Source organism: Plasmodium coatneyi, chromosome 3 (assembly GCF_001680005.1).
Source record: "Plasmodium coatneyi strain Hackeri chromosome 3, complete sequence".
In the NCBI taxonomy this organism is placed as follows: domain Eukaryota; phylum Apicomplexa; class Aconoidasida; order Haemosporida; family Plasmodiidae; genus Plasmodium; species Plasmodium coatneyi.
This window is the reverse complement of record NC_033558.1, coordinates 800,224-822,533: the sequence shown is the minus strand read 5'-3', so window position 1 is coordinate 822,533 and position 22,310 is coordinate 800,224. Positions and strand designations below refer to the sequence as shown.

The 22,310-nt window shown below is 35.9% G+C and overlaps 1 protein-coding gene across 1 annotated transcript; it reads left to right on the top strand.

Moving 5' to 3' along the window:
- Nucleotides 1-85: 85 nt before the first annotated feature.
- On the top strand, nucleotides 86-17,681 carry PCOAH_00005560 (KIR protein; the record flags this gene model as incomplete). The annotated part of the gene is made up of 7 exons (XM_020057367.1): nucleotides 86-106; nucleotides 163-339; nucleotides 6,721-7,372; nucleotides 7,658-8,418; nucleotides 8,672-9,412; nucleotides 15,989-16,685; nucleotides 17,557-17,681. 7 exons carry the CDS (start codon nucleotides 86-88, stop codon nucleotides 17,679-17,681), a joined length of 3,174 nt encoding a protein of 1,057 aa, XP_019912957.1.
- Between the last annotated feature and the right edge of the window lie 4,629 nt (nucleotides 17,682-22,310).

The window sequence follows — 22,310 nt, the reverse complement described above, 5'->3', positions numbered from 1 at the left end:
TATACTAGAATAAATAATAGTATTATTCGTCTATATATTTACCTTTTCTCTTTAAGAATAAATGCCAGCATAAACTATATTGAACATGGTATACACTACTCCCTGCGTCCGTCTTTTTCTTTCTTCCTTACTTTCCTCCCTTTACTTTCTTCCTTTATTTAGTACAATCTCCTACCCTCTTGGTTTCGTAACCACTTTGGGGGCAGCGCAAGAAGGAAAAGAAGAGAAAGAAGATCAGTAGGACGGAACTCTGGCACAGGAATTGAAAATTTCACTGAATACTCCACAGAAAACGATTCAACAATAGGTCCAACGGAATACTCCACAGAAGCTTCAACAGTAGAATCAATAGATGCATCTACCATATACAGCAGACCATCCAGAGGAAGAACAGGAACAAATACTACAGGCGGCCGTCAGAATATAGGTTATCAGAATATGTAGCATTAAATGGATGGGTGATGACCCCCTGGGGGCGATATAAATAACCACAACGTCCATGCAGTGTAATAGGGCAAAATGGCATTCCGCCTTTTTTTTTTTTTTTCTCTCTTAACGATTGTGTTAACTCTGCCCCCCATGCTCCTTTTTGCTTTGTTTCGCTCTGCGCTATGCTATGGTATGCGCTGTGGCATTTCTTTCTTTTTCTTTCTTATTTTATTTTATTATTTTTTTTTTTTTTTGTTGTGCCAAGTTTGTCCTTAAAATATTGATTCTTTTTCGTATACACACACACATGTGTGATATGGTAAATTATTTGTGTAATTGATACACAGTTGTTCTTTTTTTTTTTTTTTTTTTTTTTTGCGGAGGAGAAGACAAGCGGGCACATGTGACATGGTAAAAAATTTGTGTAATTGTACACAGTTGCTTTTTTTTTTTTGTAAGAACACTTTTTTTTTGCGCACCTTCCGGAATACGTTCGGGAACAATTTGGTGGAGTACCTTTTCAAATGTCCATAATTAGAACTTAAGGCAACAAAAAATTATTAAAACCAAAAAAAATATTATGAACTCAAAAAATTTTATAACAGAATGAATAAGCATTTTTTTTAATCTGCACTAAAAAAAAATTTTACCAAACAAGTCAAAATAAAATAGGGAAGAAAAATTTTTCTTTTTCACTTCCACTTATATCAGGTACACATGAACGTGTAAACACCTTCATGCAATACAAAAAAAAGAAGAAAAAGAAAAAAAAAAAAAAAATAAAGAAGAAAAAGAAAAAAATAAAAAAAATAAAGAAAAGAAAAAGAAGGAAAGGTAAATAAAGGAAAGAACGAAAAGGAATGGAGGAAAAAAGAAGGAAAAGTGTCTCTTTTTTTTTTTTTTTCCTACGCTGCATATGCTTTATGATGGTCATTTATGTCCCTCCCCCTCTTGAGGGAGGGGGTAAACACTCTTTCAACATTCCAAATGTGTGTTCTACATGCTACCGTAACTTATATTCCTGTTTCCTCCTCTATTTTTTCTTTGCCTTTGTTGTCCAGTATTCGTGCTTCCTCTGCTGCGTGTTGCAGTATAAGGGACAGAGCGTACGGTAGTAGAATCAAACGTGGAACCGTCCATTGTGGAACTTGTTTCCGATGAGTCGATCGAGGATGTGTTTGTTGTTGAAGCATTCTCCGTTAGAGAATCAAAGTGGTGATGTCCAGTGGATCTTCTCTTCCTTCTGTTGCTGCTTCTGGGGGAGTTGTTGTTTCCAAAGGTGTTTTTTATCCAGGGGGGTAAAAGATTATACTGAAAGGAAGGAGAAGGAATAAGAAGGAAAGAAGGGAAGGGAGAGGGGGAAAGGCAAGGGAATGAAGGAAAAAATTAAGCAAACACGTATTACGGATGCACGCTATTGTGTATGAGGGAACATACACACTGAATGGAAATGATAAATATTTTTCCCCTTAAAAATATGGTGGTAAGCATGTGTGTGCACTATTCTAATGTTATATGTATATATTGTGCATTAGTAATTATGTAAGTACTTACCTTATATAAAAAAAATCCAACTGCTGGAAGTCCCAGTATGGACAATACGGTAGGCACTGCAGCGGTGGAAGCAGTACTACTACCTTCTGGGGTGGTTGTTGCAGGTACTGGCTTCTCTCTTGCTTGCTCCTGAGGAACTACAATCAAAGTTTCTACATCTGCTATACGTTTCAATGTCTTCTCTGATGGACACTTCGAAATTGGGAGTTCCTTAAGATGGCGTTGTTTATACTCCCTCCTAAATTTATCACAATATGCATTTTTACCAGGGAAACTGCTCAAACAGCGTCCATGCATAATCTTATAGGCCGCATAAGCTTGTACCAGGTAGCTGTCCAATTCATCATTACAGGGGAATTCACTAGTTTCTAACTTTGTTTTTATAATTGAATAGTCTTTGAAGTAATCGAATACTTTTTTCTCAGAATTGAAATGGTCCTTGTCAAAACCGCTGCATTCAATTTTACACTTATCACTACTAGACAATTTATTCAGTTCATCGCACACGATACTCATGATATTCTGAAATGTACTATTATTCTCCTCACTGCTAGATATCATATCTCCCAGGTAATAATATAGAAAATAACAAGGTGCACAGTCGGAATCACCCTTTCCACCTTTTTTTTTTACGTAGCACCAATAATTCGTAAACTCATCAGACCAGTCTTCTGTATCGGAATCTGCCATCAGCGCTTGTTTTATTCCTTCAGTGTAACTCTTATCACCATCCTCACATTTACCCTCCTTCTTCTGGAGCTCATTATGTGCTGTTCTTGATGGTAACCAACTTAAATCATCTCCCTACAGATGTAATTATAGAAATAAGTATATACTCTTATATTTACACTTTATTCCATGGATAAAATGTTACATGCACATTAATGTGTCCCTGTTAAACATAAAATAACCTGCAATATTTTCCTCATATTCACCACTCACCTCATCGACAACGGCGTCTCCAAGGTCGAAGTCATCTCCAGCAGAAGGTTTTTTGCATTCACATTTTAATTCTAAATCCTCCTTATCCCCATACTCAGCAGAAACAATTCGAAATTTCGTACACCACTCACTCCACTCGCCCTGCTTACAATTCGTATGCAAAGTTCTATGAGCGCTATTCACTGCTTCCAAATATGCGCCATATTTGTTATCACACTGTTTTGGCGTGCCTCCTACTGTTCCTAATTGTGCTCCCACTGCAGCATAGTCTACTCCGTAATCCATCACTTTTTTGAATGCTTGGAAATCCTCCTTCGTACCATAGGTTGATAAGAAGTAGGCACTCCATTTTGTGTTCACATCCTTAATTTTCTCTTTACATTGATTCATTGTATTCACAAAATCTATATTTCCATTTGATGCGATTATTTTTTCACCCATCCAATAATAAAAGAAACTATAATCCTCCTCATCCTCATCTTCCGCCTTACTAATATGACATAGGGTTTTTATAATTTTATCAATAGTTCCACTATCCACACCAGCTCGGCTTAATACAGTTTGTATTACCCCCGTTTTATCTTGTTCCGTACATTCCCTACATTTCTGGTCCAATCTTTCGTATACCTTTTTCGAACGTAAATCCTTCAAATTATGCTCCTACAAATGTAATAAGCAGATTATATGTATTTTCACGTATTTCCCATTCTCCCCATACTATATATATAAAGTATTATGTGAGTAATGTACATATATTTATCTTTTATGTGATGTAACCGTCAGAATTCCTTCGGGGTCCATCATTCCTTATGTATATCTGTTCTATATAATGAAACTCCATAGAACTTACTTCTTATGTTGTTATAAATTTGGAACAAGCACATATATATATAGGAGTTGTGTGTGTTCACTTTGTAACTGTGAGTACATGTTAATTCTTTTCCTTCCCACTATGGTTATATTTAATTGGCACTAATTACATTTTCTTCTTCCTCAGTATTGCATATTCTTTAATTACTGGGGAAAAATATCATACTATACATATGCATTGCAAACCACCATATGCATATATAATTAAGGCAAAAATATTTACACATATTACAGAATTACAAAGTGCTGGAAAAAAAAAATAAATTCCCCCTGTTCACTTCCCACATATCTATTATACCATTGGCTTATATGCGCTCATTTAGCACAGTACATTATTATTTATATACCCCCACTAATATGCACATAGTGGTACAACCCTCCCTTAATGGAAATTTTTAGCACGTATACATAATTTATTCTCTACTAATAATGGAATATTCCTGCAAGTTGCTCATGAATATTGCATAACTCACTTACGAATATTCTTTCCCTCTTCTATACATGTGCGCATTTGTGTCATGCTCAATAAAGAGAATAAATTTGTAAAACACACGTATATATATAAAGGAACTGAATTAACCGCACGTAGTCAATATGAACTTAAACACCTCCAAAATAGTATTCTATGATATGCAATTTCCTTCCGCTTATGCACAACCATTCCATAATTATAATAGTCACCCCCCTTTCCTCCAGTTCATCACCTAATTTTCTGATTAGTTTACTCCAAGTAGCATATGAATATAGCAGAAGTACATAGCACTATTTCAGCTACACCCTCAGTGTTATATACTACTCATACCACTTTAATATATGCATTCTTCCTCTTCACACTTTTATTCTCCTTATATATTATTTAGAAGGTTAAGAGGGTTAGGATAGTTTAATGGACCTTAACGAATTATGCACGTGAAAGGATTAAAAGGGAACCTAAAAGATTAATAATCTCTCTATTCTTCCATTAATTAACGATCCCAACATTTAAAATTCTCCAACAATAAGGTTTTAGGGTTTAGGGTTTAGGCTGTTGGCGTGGGTTTCAGCGTGCAGCACTGGGATTATGGCTTCAAGGTATAGGAATTCGTATTTTGGCTTTATGTTTAGGTTTCAGGGTTTAGGGTTCAGGGTTCAGTGTTTAGGATTTATGTTTCAGTTTTCAGATTTTAGGGTTTAGACTTCAGTGTTTAGTGTTTAGGGATTAAAATTTAGGCTTTAGGATTCAGGGATCAGTGTTTAGCGTATATGGTTTAGGTTATAGTGTTTAGGGTATAGGGTTCAGGGTTTAGGATATAGTCGATAGTGTTCGGGGTTTAGCTTTAGGTTTTGGATTTAGGGTTCAATGTTTAAGGCTCAGGGTTTAGGTTTTAGGGTTCAAGGTTTAGGGTTCAGGGTTCAGGGTTTATTCCTTTAGCGTCTAGGGTTTATGGTTAAGGGTTGTAAGCTTACGCTTCAGGGTTCAGTATTTAAGATGTAGGGTTTAGGGTTTAGTGTTTAGTGTTTAGGTCTCAGGTTTAGGTTTTAGGGATCAGTGTTAATGTATTATAAATTTCGTTATATTTATTGAACAATAATCTTCTTAGGAGACTTCTCCTTTAAAATACAGACCAAGAACCCTAAAGTCTAATCGCTGAACCCTAAGTCCTGAACCCTAGACCCTTGACGCTAAAGGAATAAACCCTGAACCCTAATTCCTGAACCCTAAACCCTGAACCCTAAACCCTGAACCCTAAACCCTGAACCCTGAACCCTCAATCCTAAAACCTAAAACCTGAATCCTAAAGCCTGAACCCTAAGCCCTAAGCCCTAAACCCTAATCCCTGATCGCTATGACCTGTAAAATTTGAATCATTAGGGAAGAAAAGTATGCATTAACATGTAATGTGTAGTGTAATTTTCATTGGAAGGGAAAAAAGGGGAATTATTGGAAGTAGGGAGCTCAAGTAGTGGAAGGTGCACACATTTAACATATGTATAAATGTGTTATTTGTGATGTTATGATTTAGGGAAAAGGGGAAAAATAAGGAAAAAGAAATGAATGAGATAGTGATAAGCAATCATGCATAGAGTGAATTTAGGAGCACAGATTGTTATAAGGGTGCGTATACTTTGTTTTGTGTATAATGAATGTAAATCTTTGTATTACAACCTTGTTAATTATTTTTTATATACACGCTCGCAGCAGAATAAGGATAAATATATAAATGTGTAAGTATAACGGGGAGATGATAAAATTCGTATATGAATTTTACTGTATAAATTGAAAATTTTTTTGATTCTCTTATGTAGCAGAAGTGTAGGAATCAGTACTGTATGCTATGAAGTCCAACTGGGAAGAAGGATTAAGTTCCTGTATTCGTAATGGTCAGAAAATGCGTAAATCATAGTGTAATATTCCGGACGATTATGAACAATTCGATTTTACAGCGGATGGAATAAGAATATAAGAGAGGTGCAGCTTCTTTTTCTTGCCCCTATTTAATTATTCTAGCTAGTTCCTCCATATTTTTCACTTAATTACATACATATAATATGTTTGATGCATGTACACTTGTTTCCAGTATTGAAAAGTAGAATAATACGTTGTACTGGAGGAAATAGAAAATTGATATATGCTCATTCATAATTATCATAGAGAAAATAAAATTCCTACACTTATACACCACTATACTAAACATATGAACAACAACACAACCTCTAACTAATTTTGCACTATATATAGAAATATACGCGCACAGGAACAATGGCAGAAAAGACATTAACGGTTAACTTACCGCTTTAAAAGGATACCAATGTATATACATGCTATTCATGCAGTTTATTTTGGAAGCATAAAAAAAAATACAAAGGTGTATGGAACAGAGACACATAGAGGAGAACTTAAATGCATATGTGCGTTTTCTATTTTTTTGTCAACGACACTTGTAGGAGGAAGATTTGGAACGTCTCCCTTCAAATTCATTGTATTATAAATTCAATACAAAATGCGGGGAGGACTACTGTGATCGGAGTAAAATGAGCAACGTAAGAACTGAAGTGGAGCGCATACTGGGGGAGCATGGATGTAATGGAATTGATCCAGATAAGATTATAGTACCACGGTGTTATACAATTAAAGGGGTAAAAAACGACGATCCATACTATAATGGGCGTTTTAATTTTCTCTATTTCTGGATAGGACAAAACGTGTTTGAGAAGAATGAACGAATTAGTTCATTTTCTCAACTTATGGGAAAAATTCACAATATACTGAAGGAAATTGAAAAATATAAGGTATGGGACTATACCTACGAGAGTAATGATAGAACCATTTTCGAACACATGAAAAGTGTATATGAATACTATTATGACTATCAGACTATCAAGGGGCAGTTAACATCAAACACACATCCATGCAATAAGGATTATTACGAGCACCTACAGAGAATTCACGAAGCCCATAGGAAGATACAGGAATATTGTACGGGGAGAAACCAGGAGGATTCATATTGTGTGCAGTTTGGAAAAAAATTTAATAATGCCGAAGTTCCGAAACCGCCAACTTTGAAATGTAATCTTGTCCTTACGGAAGCCGAGGTAGGTACGACGAAGTAACGTTTCGAGGAAGGCGTAGAGAGATGAGTATAAGAAGATGAGTGTAGAGGAGAAAGATTAAGAGGAAGAAAGAAAAGGAAAGGAAGGGGAGGGAGAACATATAATAAAAGTTACTTTCTTTGCACATAACAAACATAAATCAATGTTTATGTACACACAATGTACTTTATTCATCATACATGAGCAATATGTGTAAGAGTACATAACATACCCATAGTCTTTCTATAATTGTACCATTTATAGGAAAATGAATTGGACAGCTTAGACTTAGGAACAAAGTACGGATGGTTAACTAAGAGTAGTTCGGGTGCCTGTGCTCATTATAGTAATTACGACGAGGACGATAATGTAAAAAAGGAGATGAGGACGGAGGTACTAGGGGCTTATAGGGAAAGGGAGGAGCTTGCTAAGAGCATTGTAGATGCCTGGTGTTATATACATAAGAAGGGGAGGTTCACAGATTCCAATGGTGAGTGGTGCTACTACTTCTACTATTGGTTAGGAGACCAATTATTCAAAGAAGCAAAGGATGGTAATTCATTTTCAAGCGCTATGAATCAAGTATACCAGGGACTACGGAAGTCTGGTACAGGTGAGAAGTGTAATATTATGTATGAGAATATAGACAAATTACTTTTCCTGCACATGAAGAACGTATTTGATTACGCCCAGAACCAGGCACTCATACCACTAAAGTTAAGGGAAGGTGGAAAGAGCAATTCCTGCATTCAGGCACTCTCCAAATATTTGCAAAGAGCTCTTAAAGCTTACAAAGCTATCGAATCAAAATGCCGAGAGGGAAAAGAAAATACACCTCCTTATTGTTCCGATTTCAACACAAAATATAAAACACACTTGACTGAACTAACTAGGCAGGCACAATGTACTGTTGTGAATAATGAAACAGAACCTCTTAAACATATAGAAAATAGTCAACCACTTGTGAAAGTTGCACAGGCTCAGGGGCCCGAAGCAGCACTTGCATCTACTATGGACGGTCCAATATCTTCAGTTCAGGAAGTTTCTCTGCCTGTTTCTAGGCAGCAAGATAGGAGAACTGCATTAGGGGACACGATGCAACCTCTTCCATCCAGACCTGGAGTTGGGGATAGTGGCGGTTACAAGAAGGTTAGTAATGATCTTGCGGATACCTTTGTTTAAGTGGATAAAGTACTGCAAGTTATTTTCTATTGTACATGAATGAATTAATGTGTGCATGTCATATTTTTTTCTCCACGAAGGATGAATACATGAAGTATATATATTTCCTTAACTATATTTGCAGGCGCTAAGTTCAAAGAATTTACCTTCAGGGACCGAATTCTACAATATATTCGATGATGCTACTAAGGATCGATGCACCTTTACTAATGGCGGGGTGAACGCGTTAGAGAAAGCTCTAAGGAATAAATTACAGAATCAGTACACAGGAATTTCTGCTCTGGCAAAGATGATTGCGAATGCTTACTGTTATGCATGTACAATGAAAAAACAGTCACCAACCCATGATGATAAACCCTGTCAATTCTTTTATCATTGGTTGGGGAAACAGATCACGGTGGAAGCATATAGGAGTAAGTTATCAAAAATACTGGAAATTATTTACGATACACTAAAAAGTGTTTTCCCCGAACATAAGTGTACAGTTAATTACAAAGATGTTGACAGTACTAAGTGGGAACTTTTCAATCAAAGGAAAAAAGTATTTGAACATTATTACGATTATAAAACTTTAGAAGGGAAGTTACACAGTGGTGACCCCCTATGTGAGGTGGAGTGGGCAGAGTACGAGATAGACCTTACTAGAGCATGTGGGGCTGTAAGGGCATACTGCGGGGATAGCAGTAATGCTGATGATCAGTATTGTGCAGAGTTCACGCAGACGTATGGGATGTTCTGTGATAAGAAGCTGTCAGAATTAAAATGTAGTGCAGTGTATAGCGGAAAATCAACAGCTCCAGCCATATCTGGTACAATTGCCACCATAGGAGGACTTGCAACGGCTGTTGCATTTTTCCTACACAAGGTAATAGTTGCAATTAAACTACTATTAATATAACTAAACATGCACACACCATCCATTATTTCTATATAAACACAACATATAAGGAATAAACTCTACTATTTATGTGTATAATGTATGTGCTCTCCCATTCCTTCCCACCATTCCATTCCTTTTCTATTAGTACAATCATCTACCCCCTTGGATACAAGGCTATCTTAAGGGAGGGAAAAGAAGAAGACGATCCGCCGAAAGCAATTTTAACGGACTGAGGGAAGACGACTCAACAACATTAGGCTCCACATTAGACGACTCTACCACAGAAACTTCTACAACAATAGGTGACAATGCACCAACAGAATATTCTGCTCCGTATACTACTCATTCTAGAAGAACAAGAAATGGGCGACAACAGAGTCAAAGAAATATAGCTTATCAGAACATGTAACACCTGAAAGATGGGAAAGGGAAGGGGGAATGTTTCTTCCCTGCATCAACATAAATAAGTGCGCATAGTTCATACAGTGTAAAGAAGCAAAAATGACCATTCTTCCTTTCTTCTTTCTTCCTTTTATTCCTTCTTTCCTTCTTATTCCTTCTATCCTTCTTATTACTTCTTTCCTTTTATTGCTTCTTTCCTTTTATTACTTCTTTCCTTTTATTCCTTCTTTCCTTCTTTCCTTCTTTCCTTCTTTCCTTCTTTCCTTCTTTCCTTCTTTCCTTCTTTCCTTCTTTCCTTCTTTCCTTCTTTCCTTCTTTCCTTCTTTCCTTCTTTCCTTCTTTCCTTCTTTCCTTCTTTCCTTATTCCTTCCTTCTTTTTTTTTTTTTATTCCTTTTCTTCATATTTCTTTCTTTTCTTCCTACATCTGTATGTGTATGAATTACTGCATCAAGGGAAGGTACGCCCAACTGGGCGCGAAAGAAGAAATGGAAAAAAAAAAAAAAGCAAGGTATTGACATTTTTGAAGATATATTCGTGTATTTTAAAAAACAAAAAAAAAAATTACACAAAGATAAAAACCTATAACAAAAAAAATTAACATATTTTGGATCTTCCATAAAAAAAATTATCCAAACAAATCAAATTAAAGTGAAAAAAAAATTTTTTTTTTCTCTCTGAACTTAAATTGATTACACATTGAACATGTAAACAATTTAATACACAAAAAAGAAAAAAAGAAAAAATAAAGCAAAATAGGAAAGAATGAAGGTGGAAAGGTCATTTTGTTCCTTTCCCATATACACACTGTATATATATAAACTCTGTGCGAACTTTCCACGGTGTTATTTATGTTCCCTTCCTTCGAAGAGGGGCAGGGAAGGAAGCATTCCCCCTTCCCTTTCCCATCTTTCAGGTGTTATACAACGAAGGTATTACATGTACGATGTGTTGCTACATTACGATGTGATGTTACATGTTTTGATAACCTATATATGGGAGACCTGGAGTATCTCTTCTTGTTCTTGCCTTTCCTCCCATGGTAGACGGTCTTGTAGTCGGTCTTGTGTATGGGCTAGCAGAACGCACTGTGGAATTATCCATTGAACTTTCTGTTGTGGAGTCTAGTATAGACTCCTTCTCTGTTGAAGTGCCTTCCGTTAACGTGTCCTCAAAGTGACGATCAGTGGTTGATCTCTTCCTTCTGTTGCTTCTTCCGCTCCTTCCATTTCCAGAAGCGTGGTTACCAAACCAAGAAGACCATGGTTTATACTGAAATGAAGGGAAGGAAGGTTGTGTTACGGGTGGTAGGTGGGTTGTTAGAAGGTGATTTGTGGAAGGAAGATTGTTAGGTGGGTTGTTAGGGGTGGTTGGTGAAAGGAAGGTTTATGAGGTGGTAGGGTGGAAGGGAAGGTGTTCTTAGGGATATTAGAATTAAGAATTATGGGTGTGGACGTAGGGTGTAGGGGTGTTAGGATAAAGGTTTAGGGGTGGTAATATGGAAGGGTTAAAGATATTAGAATGATGGTTTAGGGGTAGAAGGAAGGTTGTATATTAATAATATTGTTAAATATTTTATTCCTAACTATTGCAGTACCCTATATAATAAGAAGGGGGCGACTGTCAATCCTAAAGTGCTGAAAATAGAGGTGATGCTGGCTGTGGTGATGGCGTTACGTACAGCTTCCTGCTTTGCTAAGGGTGCTAATTTTGCTGCCTCCGCTGCATGTTTCTGTGCAGATTGTAATTCAGTATCCTAATCAGATGCTGATGCACACTTTAGTTTTGATAATTTATCCGCATCACAGTAATCTTTCTTCTGTGTCTTAAACCAAGTACAATATAAACCCTGAGCATTACTATCACTCTGACAGTACCCCTTTACAGCCTCGCATGCTATACGGACATTATCTAGGTAACTTGACCACTTATCATTACAAGTAGGACCACCTTCCTCTATATCTTCTTTTACAGCTTTATAGTCATAATAATAATCGAAGACTTTTTTCCTTTGACTCAAGGCGCTCATATCAGGAGATGAGCAAATAATTTTACATCCCCCGTTTCCATATGCATTCCTTATATATGTGCAAATAGGACCTAGGAGGCCATTGAAACTTCCGTTATACACACTCTTATTAGATAATTTATCCCCTATCCAATAATATAAAAAATGGCAGAGTTCATTACTCAGTGGACTCCCCCTTATTTTATACATTGCGCATATGTATTTCGCCGCACTCTTAATTTTACCAGCAACATCACTTTCCACACTACCTCCTGGTTGCAAATTCACGCTTATATTTGTCGTGAACTGGTCTTCACAGTTCTCCGCGATCCCCTCCTCGCTTTCGAATACACCATAGAAATCGGTCCATGAAGGTAACTCTTTTAAAAATGGAGTCTATAAACATAATTGGCAGGGGAAATATATGTATGTACAACCGTACACTCCCTCTATATGGCGCATGAAGTGTATTATATGTGCTCCACATATTTATATGTATCCAATTTTAAGGAGTAAAATAGAAGAAGAGAACAAACCAACCTTTGCTTGTTCTGGCATTGTTATTCGTTGTTGTATATATGTGTTGTATATTTTCCTTGTATATAATGTGAATTTATATTGAAAGTTTTGTTGTTTATATATTTTCACATGCTCCAAACGCACTTATGGAAGTTTTGCTGGTTCTATGATTGTGAATATGGGGAAATGCTGAAGTTCCTATTTTTATCTCCAATACTATACATTCCTTAATTCTTTAAAGAGTGATAACCTAATACACACAGAAGTATGTATGTATCAAAGTCATTACATTTGTATATACAGTTAACACAAAAATAAGTATGAATGAGCAAAGAATTGTGAATTAAAAAGGGAAGAATGAAAATTTTCATATGTTCGTTTTTATACATTTTATTCTACATTATTGAATTGTATTCTTTATTCATAACACTATATTACTCTTTATACTCTTCGCTACTATACATATATACGAGAGCACAATTCCTTGGGATAAGCAACTTGGTACTTATCATTAATTTATGTTTTTGTGTTATTAAAAGAGTGTTATTAAAAATTCCTATCAAATGTTTGTAGTATACAGTTCATATATGTAAGGAGTACTTATTCCGTCGCTTCCTTCCTCCAGGTACGGAAATGTGTACATTTATCCATATGTAATAAGGAACGTACATTTATAAAATACAGGCATACGTTATAAATAATTGAATTCATTATATACGAAAGAAGAAGAAATATATGTACACACACTCATAACAATACGTTGCATTACACCCATTCTTCCCTTACATTCATGATCATTCCATAATTAGTATTCCATTTCCCCCTTTCTTCAATCCTTTTCAGATGAGTATACTATTAATAGCTCCCTTACACGGGAGGAACACTTCATTATGTCAGCATTTCCCACCCATTTCATCTATGTATTATACGCCCTTACATATTAATGTGCACAACTTCATTTTTTTCCCTTTACGAACACAGAGTAATAATAAATTCCTTGCATCTTTCTCCCCCTTTCCCTTTGGTTACACCATAAAAAACAATCATTCACATGGAGAATTTACATATTACTACCATTTAGATCCCCATTCTTCCTCATTAACACATGCTACACATCTACATAGCAAGGTACCCTTTTTTATCATTCATTCCCTCTTATTTCTTCTGACATAAATTTCAGAAATATAGGCAGAAATATTATAACTTGTATTCAGTACCTAAATTGCGTACAGAGGGTTTAGTGTCTCAGGGTTTAGGGTTTAGGGTTTAGGGTTCAGCGTTTAAGGTTCAGGATTGAGTGTTTAGGGTTCAGAGTTTACGTTAATTATGCCAGGCTTGAGGGTTTAGTGTTTCGGGGTTTAGTCTCTAGGATTTAGGGTTTAGGATTCAGGGTTTAGGTTTTAAGGTTCAGCGTTTAGGTTTCAGCGTTTAGGTTTGAGCGCTTAGGTTTCAGCGCTTACGTGTGAGCCCTTAGGATTTAGGATTCAGAGTTTAGTATTTATATTTTGGGGTTTTCTTCTGTGGGTCTAGGATTTAGAGTCTGGGATTTAATGTCTAGAATTTAGGGTTCAGGTTTTAGGGTCTAGGATTTAGGGTTGAAAGTTTATGCTTTAGTATTTAATATCTTGCGTTCCGCGGTTAGCCTTTAGGTTTAGGAGAGTGTTCTAGGGTTAACGCTTTACTGCTTAGGTTTGAGGTTCTTGAGGAATGATTTACTATGAAATATTTTCGTCAGGAGCCTCAACTCTCAACCCTAAAACCTAAACCAAAAACCCTTAACCATAAGCCCTGAAATCTAAGTCCTGCACCCTAAGCCCTGAACCCTAAGTCCTGCACCCAAAATTCTAGACCCTAAATCCTGAACCATAAATCCTAGAGCCTAAAACCTGAACCCTAAAACCTAAACCCTGAATCCTAAACCCTAAATCCTAGAGACTAAACCCCGAAACACTAAATGCTCAGGCCTGACACACTGAATCTTGAAACATGAAACCTAAAACCTGAACCCTAAATACTGAACCGTAAAAGCTGAACCCTAAATACCGAACCCTAAATCCTGAAGCCTAAATCCTGAAGCCTAAACCCTGAAGACTACACCTTGAAACCTGAAACCTAAGCCCTGAACCCTAAGCCCTGAACCCTAAACCCTAAACCCAAAACCTAAGCCCTGAACCCTAAGCCCTGAACCCTAAGCCCTAAACCCTAAACCCTGAACCCTAAGCCCTGAACCCTAAGCCCTGAACCCTAAATCCTAGACCCTAAAACCTGAACCATAAATCCTAGACCCTAAAACCTGAACTCTAAATCCTAAACCCTGAAACTTAATCCTTAAATCCTATACCATAAACCGTAATATCCTAACCTTAACACTAAACAGTAAGCTCTGAACCCTAGAGCCTAAACCCTGAAGCCCTGAAAACCCTGAACCCTAAACCCTAAACCGTGTATTAGAATATGTATAAGTTAAAGGGAATAAATTGTTCGCTCAGAACCTTCCTTTAACTTAAAAGGAAAAAAATGGGGCAGATTAGTATGTGGAATGTATAGTACAGAATAATTTATGGGAGAGGAAATAGCTCCAGTAACGTAATACTTATTCTTGGTACAAAGGAGTTATTTACATAATGGACTTTTCATAGGGGGTAAGAAATGTAATACATTAATATGTAAACTAGAATTTGCACTAAAAAGAGATAGTGAAGTTGCTCAAATAAGGTATTGTATATTTTTCGAATAAGTAAGCTTATAATGCCCTAATTACGGAAGAAAGGAAGGAAAATGGTAAAATTATTATTACTGAAGAGTTATTGAAGGGATGGAAGGGTGTATTGCACTTAATATTAGTATACGTAAATGTTTACATTGAGAAGGTAGTGAGGGTATTCCGTATGTATATGAATTGTATAATACGTATGTTTAAGCTAACGAACTTGTTTAATAATCCCTTTAAATTGCAAAAAAGCATGAATTAAATATGTGTGAGTAGAATTTTCTGTTATAATGAATTGAATTCTTATATACATAATAATGGGATTATGTAAATAGTAATATAGTGTTATGAATAACAAAGTATATTATTAAATAGTATAAAATAAAAGCATGGAGAAGGAATGTGCATAAACGTTTCACACACGCAACCCGAATTCTACCCCTCTGACCTTATTTCCTTATTTTCTTATTTCAGTACATCTACTCACATTTCTTAGCTGAAATGTGCATATGATAATTTGAAACGAGCATAGAATGTACAATCGTTGTTTATGAAAATTGAAGCAATATGTATTTCTGAGAGGATGTGAATAAGAATTTGATATATACACGCTCATAATCACTAATCGAACGGAATTGTCACACATGCTATTCCATACTCGTAATCATGAAAAGAGGAGTATTTTTATAGATCTTTCACGAATGATTGAACATTTTTAGAATACTTTTTATATATACATAGAAGGAATGTGTAGGAACAATGATGGTAGGAGACGAAGTACTTGGAGATATGTTCCCTTTATTTAAAATAGATACATTACTACACATATAATACTTCTTATTCACACAATATACATGGAAGTATATACACATGGGAGTGTTAATACATTTTGCTAAATTACATTTACAGGAGGATGTTTTGAAGGATTTACTTTCAAGAAGAATTTATGATATTTTCGGAAAAAGTCAAGTGCGTGATATATATATTAGTGGTAGAAATAGCGGGATAAACTTAAAGAGCAGTTTAAGCAGTGCATTACAGAATTATGGGAAGATTGGGAGACATGTGGACCAGATTATGGGGGGCTGGTGTTATGCAGTTATGAGTGTCTTCTCGGATGTACTTAAAGATGGACCTTGTCACTTCTTATATTACTGGATCGGAAATACAGTGAGGGAAGACTTAGGCACTAATTCATTTTCAAGTGTTATGGGGGCAATCTATAGTATACTAGGAGGAATCGGAGTTAAGACTAAATGTTCCAATATAGACCCTAAAATTGACAGGAACATTTTTGTGCACATGGAAAAAGTATATAATTATACGCAGGACTATACAATTATAGAAAGTTACACAGAAAATTCTGAGACACCTGAGCCTCAGTGTACTAAGGAATATGTCCAATACGTACAGGAAGCTGCTAATGCACATGAAGGAATGAGAGAATATTGTAAGCAGAGTGGAAAATCTGAGGAGACATGGTGTAATCATTTCGAAAAAATGTTTAAGAAGAATAATGGCAACACTATCCCAGAACCATCAAAACTGTTATCTCAGTTACAACCACAACCAGAAACTCCTCCTGCAGAAGGAACCTCTGGAGTCACCACGGGTGTAGTAGGTAAGTGTATTCAGACAGAGAGAAGGAAAGGGAACATTTCCTTCGCCCCAAGGAAAGGAATGTACTTCCTTAAGGAAAGAAAGTAACCTTCCGAGGGTAGGACGGAATGGAACAACCATCCCTAAAGAAGGAAAGTAAGGAATGGGAACAACATTCCTGAAAGAAAGGAAGGGAAGGAAAATATTCCTGCTTGAGGAAAGGAAGGAAAGAAAAGGAAAGGGAACAACTTCCCAGGGGGAAAGAATACACATCCCTGGGGAAGGGAAGGGAAGGGAGAAAGAAAAAAAAAGAAAAGTAAGAAAGAAAGGTAAAGAAGGAAGAAGAATACGCTAAGATTATTTCATGTGCTTATTTATTTTTCAGCAGGAGCAAGTGGTTTTGGTGCTCGCAGCATCGTCCCTGGTGCTGTGTCTGGTGGACTTGGTGCAATAGGATTACCAACAATTCTTTTCTTTTTATATAAGGTAATAGTACATAATTATAATAAACAAATATAATTACAATTATAATTATAATTATAATGACAATTATAATTGCTACTGTAATTGTAATTATAATTATAAATAGAAATATATATATATTAGTTATTTTATTTTTCTATATTTAAAAAAATGAATGTAAAAAAAATGTGAACAGTAATTGTACATATATATGTATATTCTGTACACATATATGTGCTCACCTCCTTTCCCTTCCTTTCTTTTCTTTCTTTCTTTCTTTCCTCAGTATACCAATTTATTCTCTGGAATACGTGGAACCCTCTCCGGTGCAGGCAACAATAAAAGTAGAAAAAAAAGGTCCGTCCGACAAGACTTAAACGAATTCTCGGACGATTCGACCGAATACTCCACAGATAATTCTTCAACAGTAGGTTCTACAGAAGAAGACAATTCTACCATATATATGGGTGGGCCAACATCACCATCTAGAAGAAGAGGGGCAAGTAATGGAAAACAAGGAAACAGGGGCAGGAATATTAGTTATCAACGTATGTGATGTAACATATTCGTATAGTAGAACACACACATTTGTGGAACACACATTGTGTGTGGAATGTAAAACATCGTAATGTAATGTTTTATCCATGTGGGGGGAGCATAAATGACCGCACGGAGTTCATACAATGTAGAAGAAGAATGAAATTTCTTTTCTTTTTTTTTTTTTAAGTTACATCTTTGGTACGCTTCCCTTTTTTTTGTTAAATTCTTGCTTTTTAGTATTGCACTAAGGTGCTTATGTTAATGTGTAAGCAACATAAGTCATAAAAAATTCCTTTCACTACATTTTGACTTGTTCGCCAACTTTTTAAATTCATTCCTACTTGTTTGCATCTCTTTTACTGAACATCCAACATGTTCATGAAAATTCTTACACAAATTTTTATCTTTGTAATTTTTATATCTTAATAATTTGTTTTTATTTTAATAATTTTTTTTCCCTTCTCTTTCCTTATTCCAATTATGGCATATTTGAGAAAAGGTGCTCCAAAATTTTCGCGCGAATGTTCGCGAAGATTTCCGCGAAGCGGGTGCGTAGTTGTTCATTTAGCCCTTCTTTTATGTTATACACATATTTTGCGTTGTGCAATTGATAATAAAGTGCAAAATTACACAATGTTTTCATAAAAGGGAAAGCTGCATCATTTTCCTTCCTTTTACTATAAGTTAGGTATAATATTAGCCAAAGAAAAAAAAAAGAAATGTTGTCCAAAAAAAAAGAAAATGGCCCTAATATAAATTTGTCACCAAAAACGTGTCACAGGGAAAATTGTCCAAAAAAAAAAAAAAAAGTGCCCTAATTTGTCACAGAGAAAAAATTGCACCAAAAAAAAAGAAAAAAAGAAAAGAGAAGGAAAAGAATAAAAAGAGAAAAAAAATTAAATTATTTTTAGAAGAAAAGAAGAGAAGGAAAAAAGGAAGGAAAGAAATGGCACAGCATGGCAAAACATAACACAAGGTGACGCAAAGCAGAAAGAGCATGGGGTGCAGAGTTAAACGTAATCGTTGAAAGGAAAAAAAAAGGAAAAAAAAGAAAAAAGAAAAAAAAAAAAGAAGGAAAAGTGTCATTTTGCTCTCTTTACACTGTATGAATTCCGTGCGGTTATTTATATTCCTCCCCCCCAAGGGGGACACTGTATTTAATGCTACATATTCTGATAACCTATATTCCTTCCTCTGTTGTTTATTTGTTGTGGTCTCTGCCTCTGTTGCTGTCTACTATTTGCTGTTCTTCTTCTAAGTGGTGACCTACCATTATATATGGTAGAATCGTCCACTGATTCTTCCATAGAACCAATTGTTGAGTTTTCTGTGGAATACTCTGTTGAGACATCTTCAGTTTCTGTGTCTGAATTATGTCGGGTGGATCTTTTTTTTCTGCTTCTGTTACTGTTCCTGCTTCTACCTCCTCCAATGTAGTTACTTATCCAGAGGGGTAGAAGATTGTTCTTAAAAAAGGGGAAAGGAAGGATAGGAATGTTTGTGACATACACAGTTCAGTTCATTTTATATGTTATGCTTATAAATGTAGTGTCTGTATGCACACTATTTCTATATTATTCACTTATTAAATGTTTAATAATAAATTTACCTTATATAAGAAGAATCCAAATGCTGGTAACCCCACTGTGGCGAATATAGAGGAGATAATTGTGCCCGTTCCGGATGATATTTCATCATTGGAAATTGCATTCAGAGTTCCCACAGCTCCTGCAAGATTTCCCGCCCGGTCCGTTTCACACTTTGAACTGGAGAGTTCCCTAAAATTGTGTTTTTTATACTCTGTGTTAAATTTACGGCAATATTGAGGGTTCTTAGTAGTATTCCTTGTGCAATGCGAATTCATAGTTGTATATGCTCCGGCAGCTTCTATCAGGTGTTCAAGCAAATCTTCCGTGCAGGTGGATTCATCAGTACCATTTAACTTTGTTTTTATGGTTTCGTAGTCCACGTGGAAATCAAATACCTTTCTCTCATAGTCGAAATCGTTCCTGTCAATGCGACTGCACATAATGTCACACTGCTCCTTACCAACAGACAGTGTGTTCAACTGTTCGCGCACTTTATCCATAAAATTCCAAAATGAACTACCATCATGGTCGTTGAGAATGTCAGAGAACATGTTCCCTATGTAATAATATAAAAAACCACAACGCTCATCATCGGACAGTTCACCATTACCTCTGTTCTTCGCGTAACACCACACTTCTTTAAGCCTAGGAATATAACTCTCAGCACCTCCATGTGTCTCTAGTAATCTACTTATTTCTGAAGGTAAACTTCCATCACCACTATCACAGGAGCCCTTACCAGTGTTTAGTTTATTGTATGCCTTTGTGGAAGGTAAATTCTGTAAAATTTCATCCTACAAAAATATAATGATTCGTAGGGAAATATATATATGTTCCGATATTTCTATTATACGGTATGATGAATGAAGTATTGTGTGTGCACACACATTAATACATAGGAAACAGAGCAACACAAACCTTCATTCTGTCCGATAGATTCATTTTGGTACCGTCCAGGTAGAAATAATCCCCAGCAACTTCACATGTTAATGTTGACCGTTCCCCATTACTGTCTTCCTCATACTTCTCCTCAAACTTCTCACAATAACTACCAGAACCAGCATTACTTTTGCAATCTGTATGTACACTCCCATAATTTGAAACTAAGTCCTCCAGATACGTGCTACATTGTTGATCGCAACCTCTTTTATGAGTCCCGATCAGCTCCTTTATTTTGGCATGGTCGAAGATGTATCCATAGGCTTGTTTTCTTTGTTGGAAATTGTTCCAGTTAATACCCTTACATGCGACGGTACACTCCTGAGTAGTTTTTAAATTCTGCAATGCGCCACAAAGAGCACCCATAATATTATTAAATGTACTAGAATTTGCCTTAATTCTCTGCTGCTTCCATATTTTGTCACCAATCCAAAAGAATAAAAAATTACAACGATCGCTATGCAACGGGCCACTATCCTTTTTTTCCATGCTGAATGCTTTACCGCAAGCGTATGTGATCTTATCAGAATCCTCTATAGAATCTTTATAAGTCCTCAGAACTTCGTCTATTTTTTGAATATCATTATGACTATCGGCAAGCGTGGCAGACAGGAATTTCTCATATATACCCTCTGAGGGTAAACTAAACAGCATGCCTTTCTATAAATATGAATAGAGAGGGGCGGGAGAAATATATATATTCCTACATACCACTTATTCTTTTATGTTGACAACACTGCATACACATTACTAATATTCACTTTCAATTGAAATATAACCCGCAGTATTCCCGTCCCTGCTGCCGGATCTACCATTGCTTATGTGTATATTTCTGGTATATATGATATGAATTTTATATATTAAAATGTGTTTATATTTTTATGGAGTTCGAAAACACGTCCAAATTTTGGACGGATTTATGATGATTATAAAATGAGTAGATATCAAATTCCTACTTTCTTCTATATTACACATTCCTTAATTCCCTAAAAATTGATAATACATTTATGTTTATGCACCCAATTATTATATATATAACGATGCAACCCTTCCCTTAAAGCACAAATTTTACTGTGTACTCTTAATTTATGTTTTATACCTACATAAAGTGTCAGTGAAAATTTATTAAAAATTCTTAGCAAACATGTTCAATTTATACTTATTAAGTGATCCTTTTTCGCTTTTCCTCTCTTTTCATGCGTGCACATCTATCCATATTTAGTCAACAACCTACATCTATAAATATAAAATAAAAAAGGCTACCATATGAAAAAATATATTAATTCTTTTAATAAGTGCAAAATATGCACACCTCACATATGCCATTCTATATAATACATTCCAATCTTCGTCAGCATACTATGCATAACTTATTCATATAAGAAATGCTCCCTGTACTACTTGAACCTCCTTCCGTCACAGCCAGTACTATATTTCATACACGAACCTACCCTCCATATTTTGTGTCCCTTCTTTTTCTCTTTCAATACATTTCTTCCTTTTTTTTCCTTCCTTTTTTTTCCTTCCTTTTTTTTCCTTCCTTTTTCATTCTATTCCTTCTTTTACTTTTCCGCTTGTACTTTCCTTTTCAGAACTTACGCCTTCGGGTTCACGTTTTAGGGTTTAAGCTTTTAGGGCATAGGGTTCAGGGTTTAGGTTTTAGGGTTCATGGTGTAGGTTTTAGGGTTCAGGGTTTAGCATTTAGGCTTTAGGGTTCAAGGTTTAAGGTTTAGTGTTAACGGATTAGATTTCACGGTTTAGAACTAAGTTTTTGTGTTTGGGATTCAGGGCTTAGGTTTTATGATTTCGGGTTAAAATTTTAGGTTTCAGGGTTTAGCTTTCAGGCTTTAGGGTTCAGGTTTTAACGTTCATGAATTAGGTTTCCGGGTCAACCAATGAGGCTCCCGTGTTAGGATTGAGCGCGTAGAAATGAGGTTCCCGGCGTAGTGTTCAGAGTTTAAAGTTGAGTGTTGAGCTTTTAGGGTTCCTGGATTAATTTTATGTATTCAGGGTTTAGGTTTCAGGGTTCATGCTTTAGGGTTCAGTGTTTAGGGTTCAGTGTTTAGGGTTCAGTGTTTGGGGTTCAGTGTTTAGGTAGCCAGGCTAATGCTTTATCA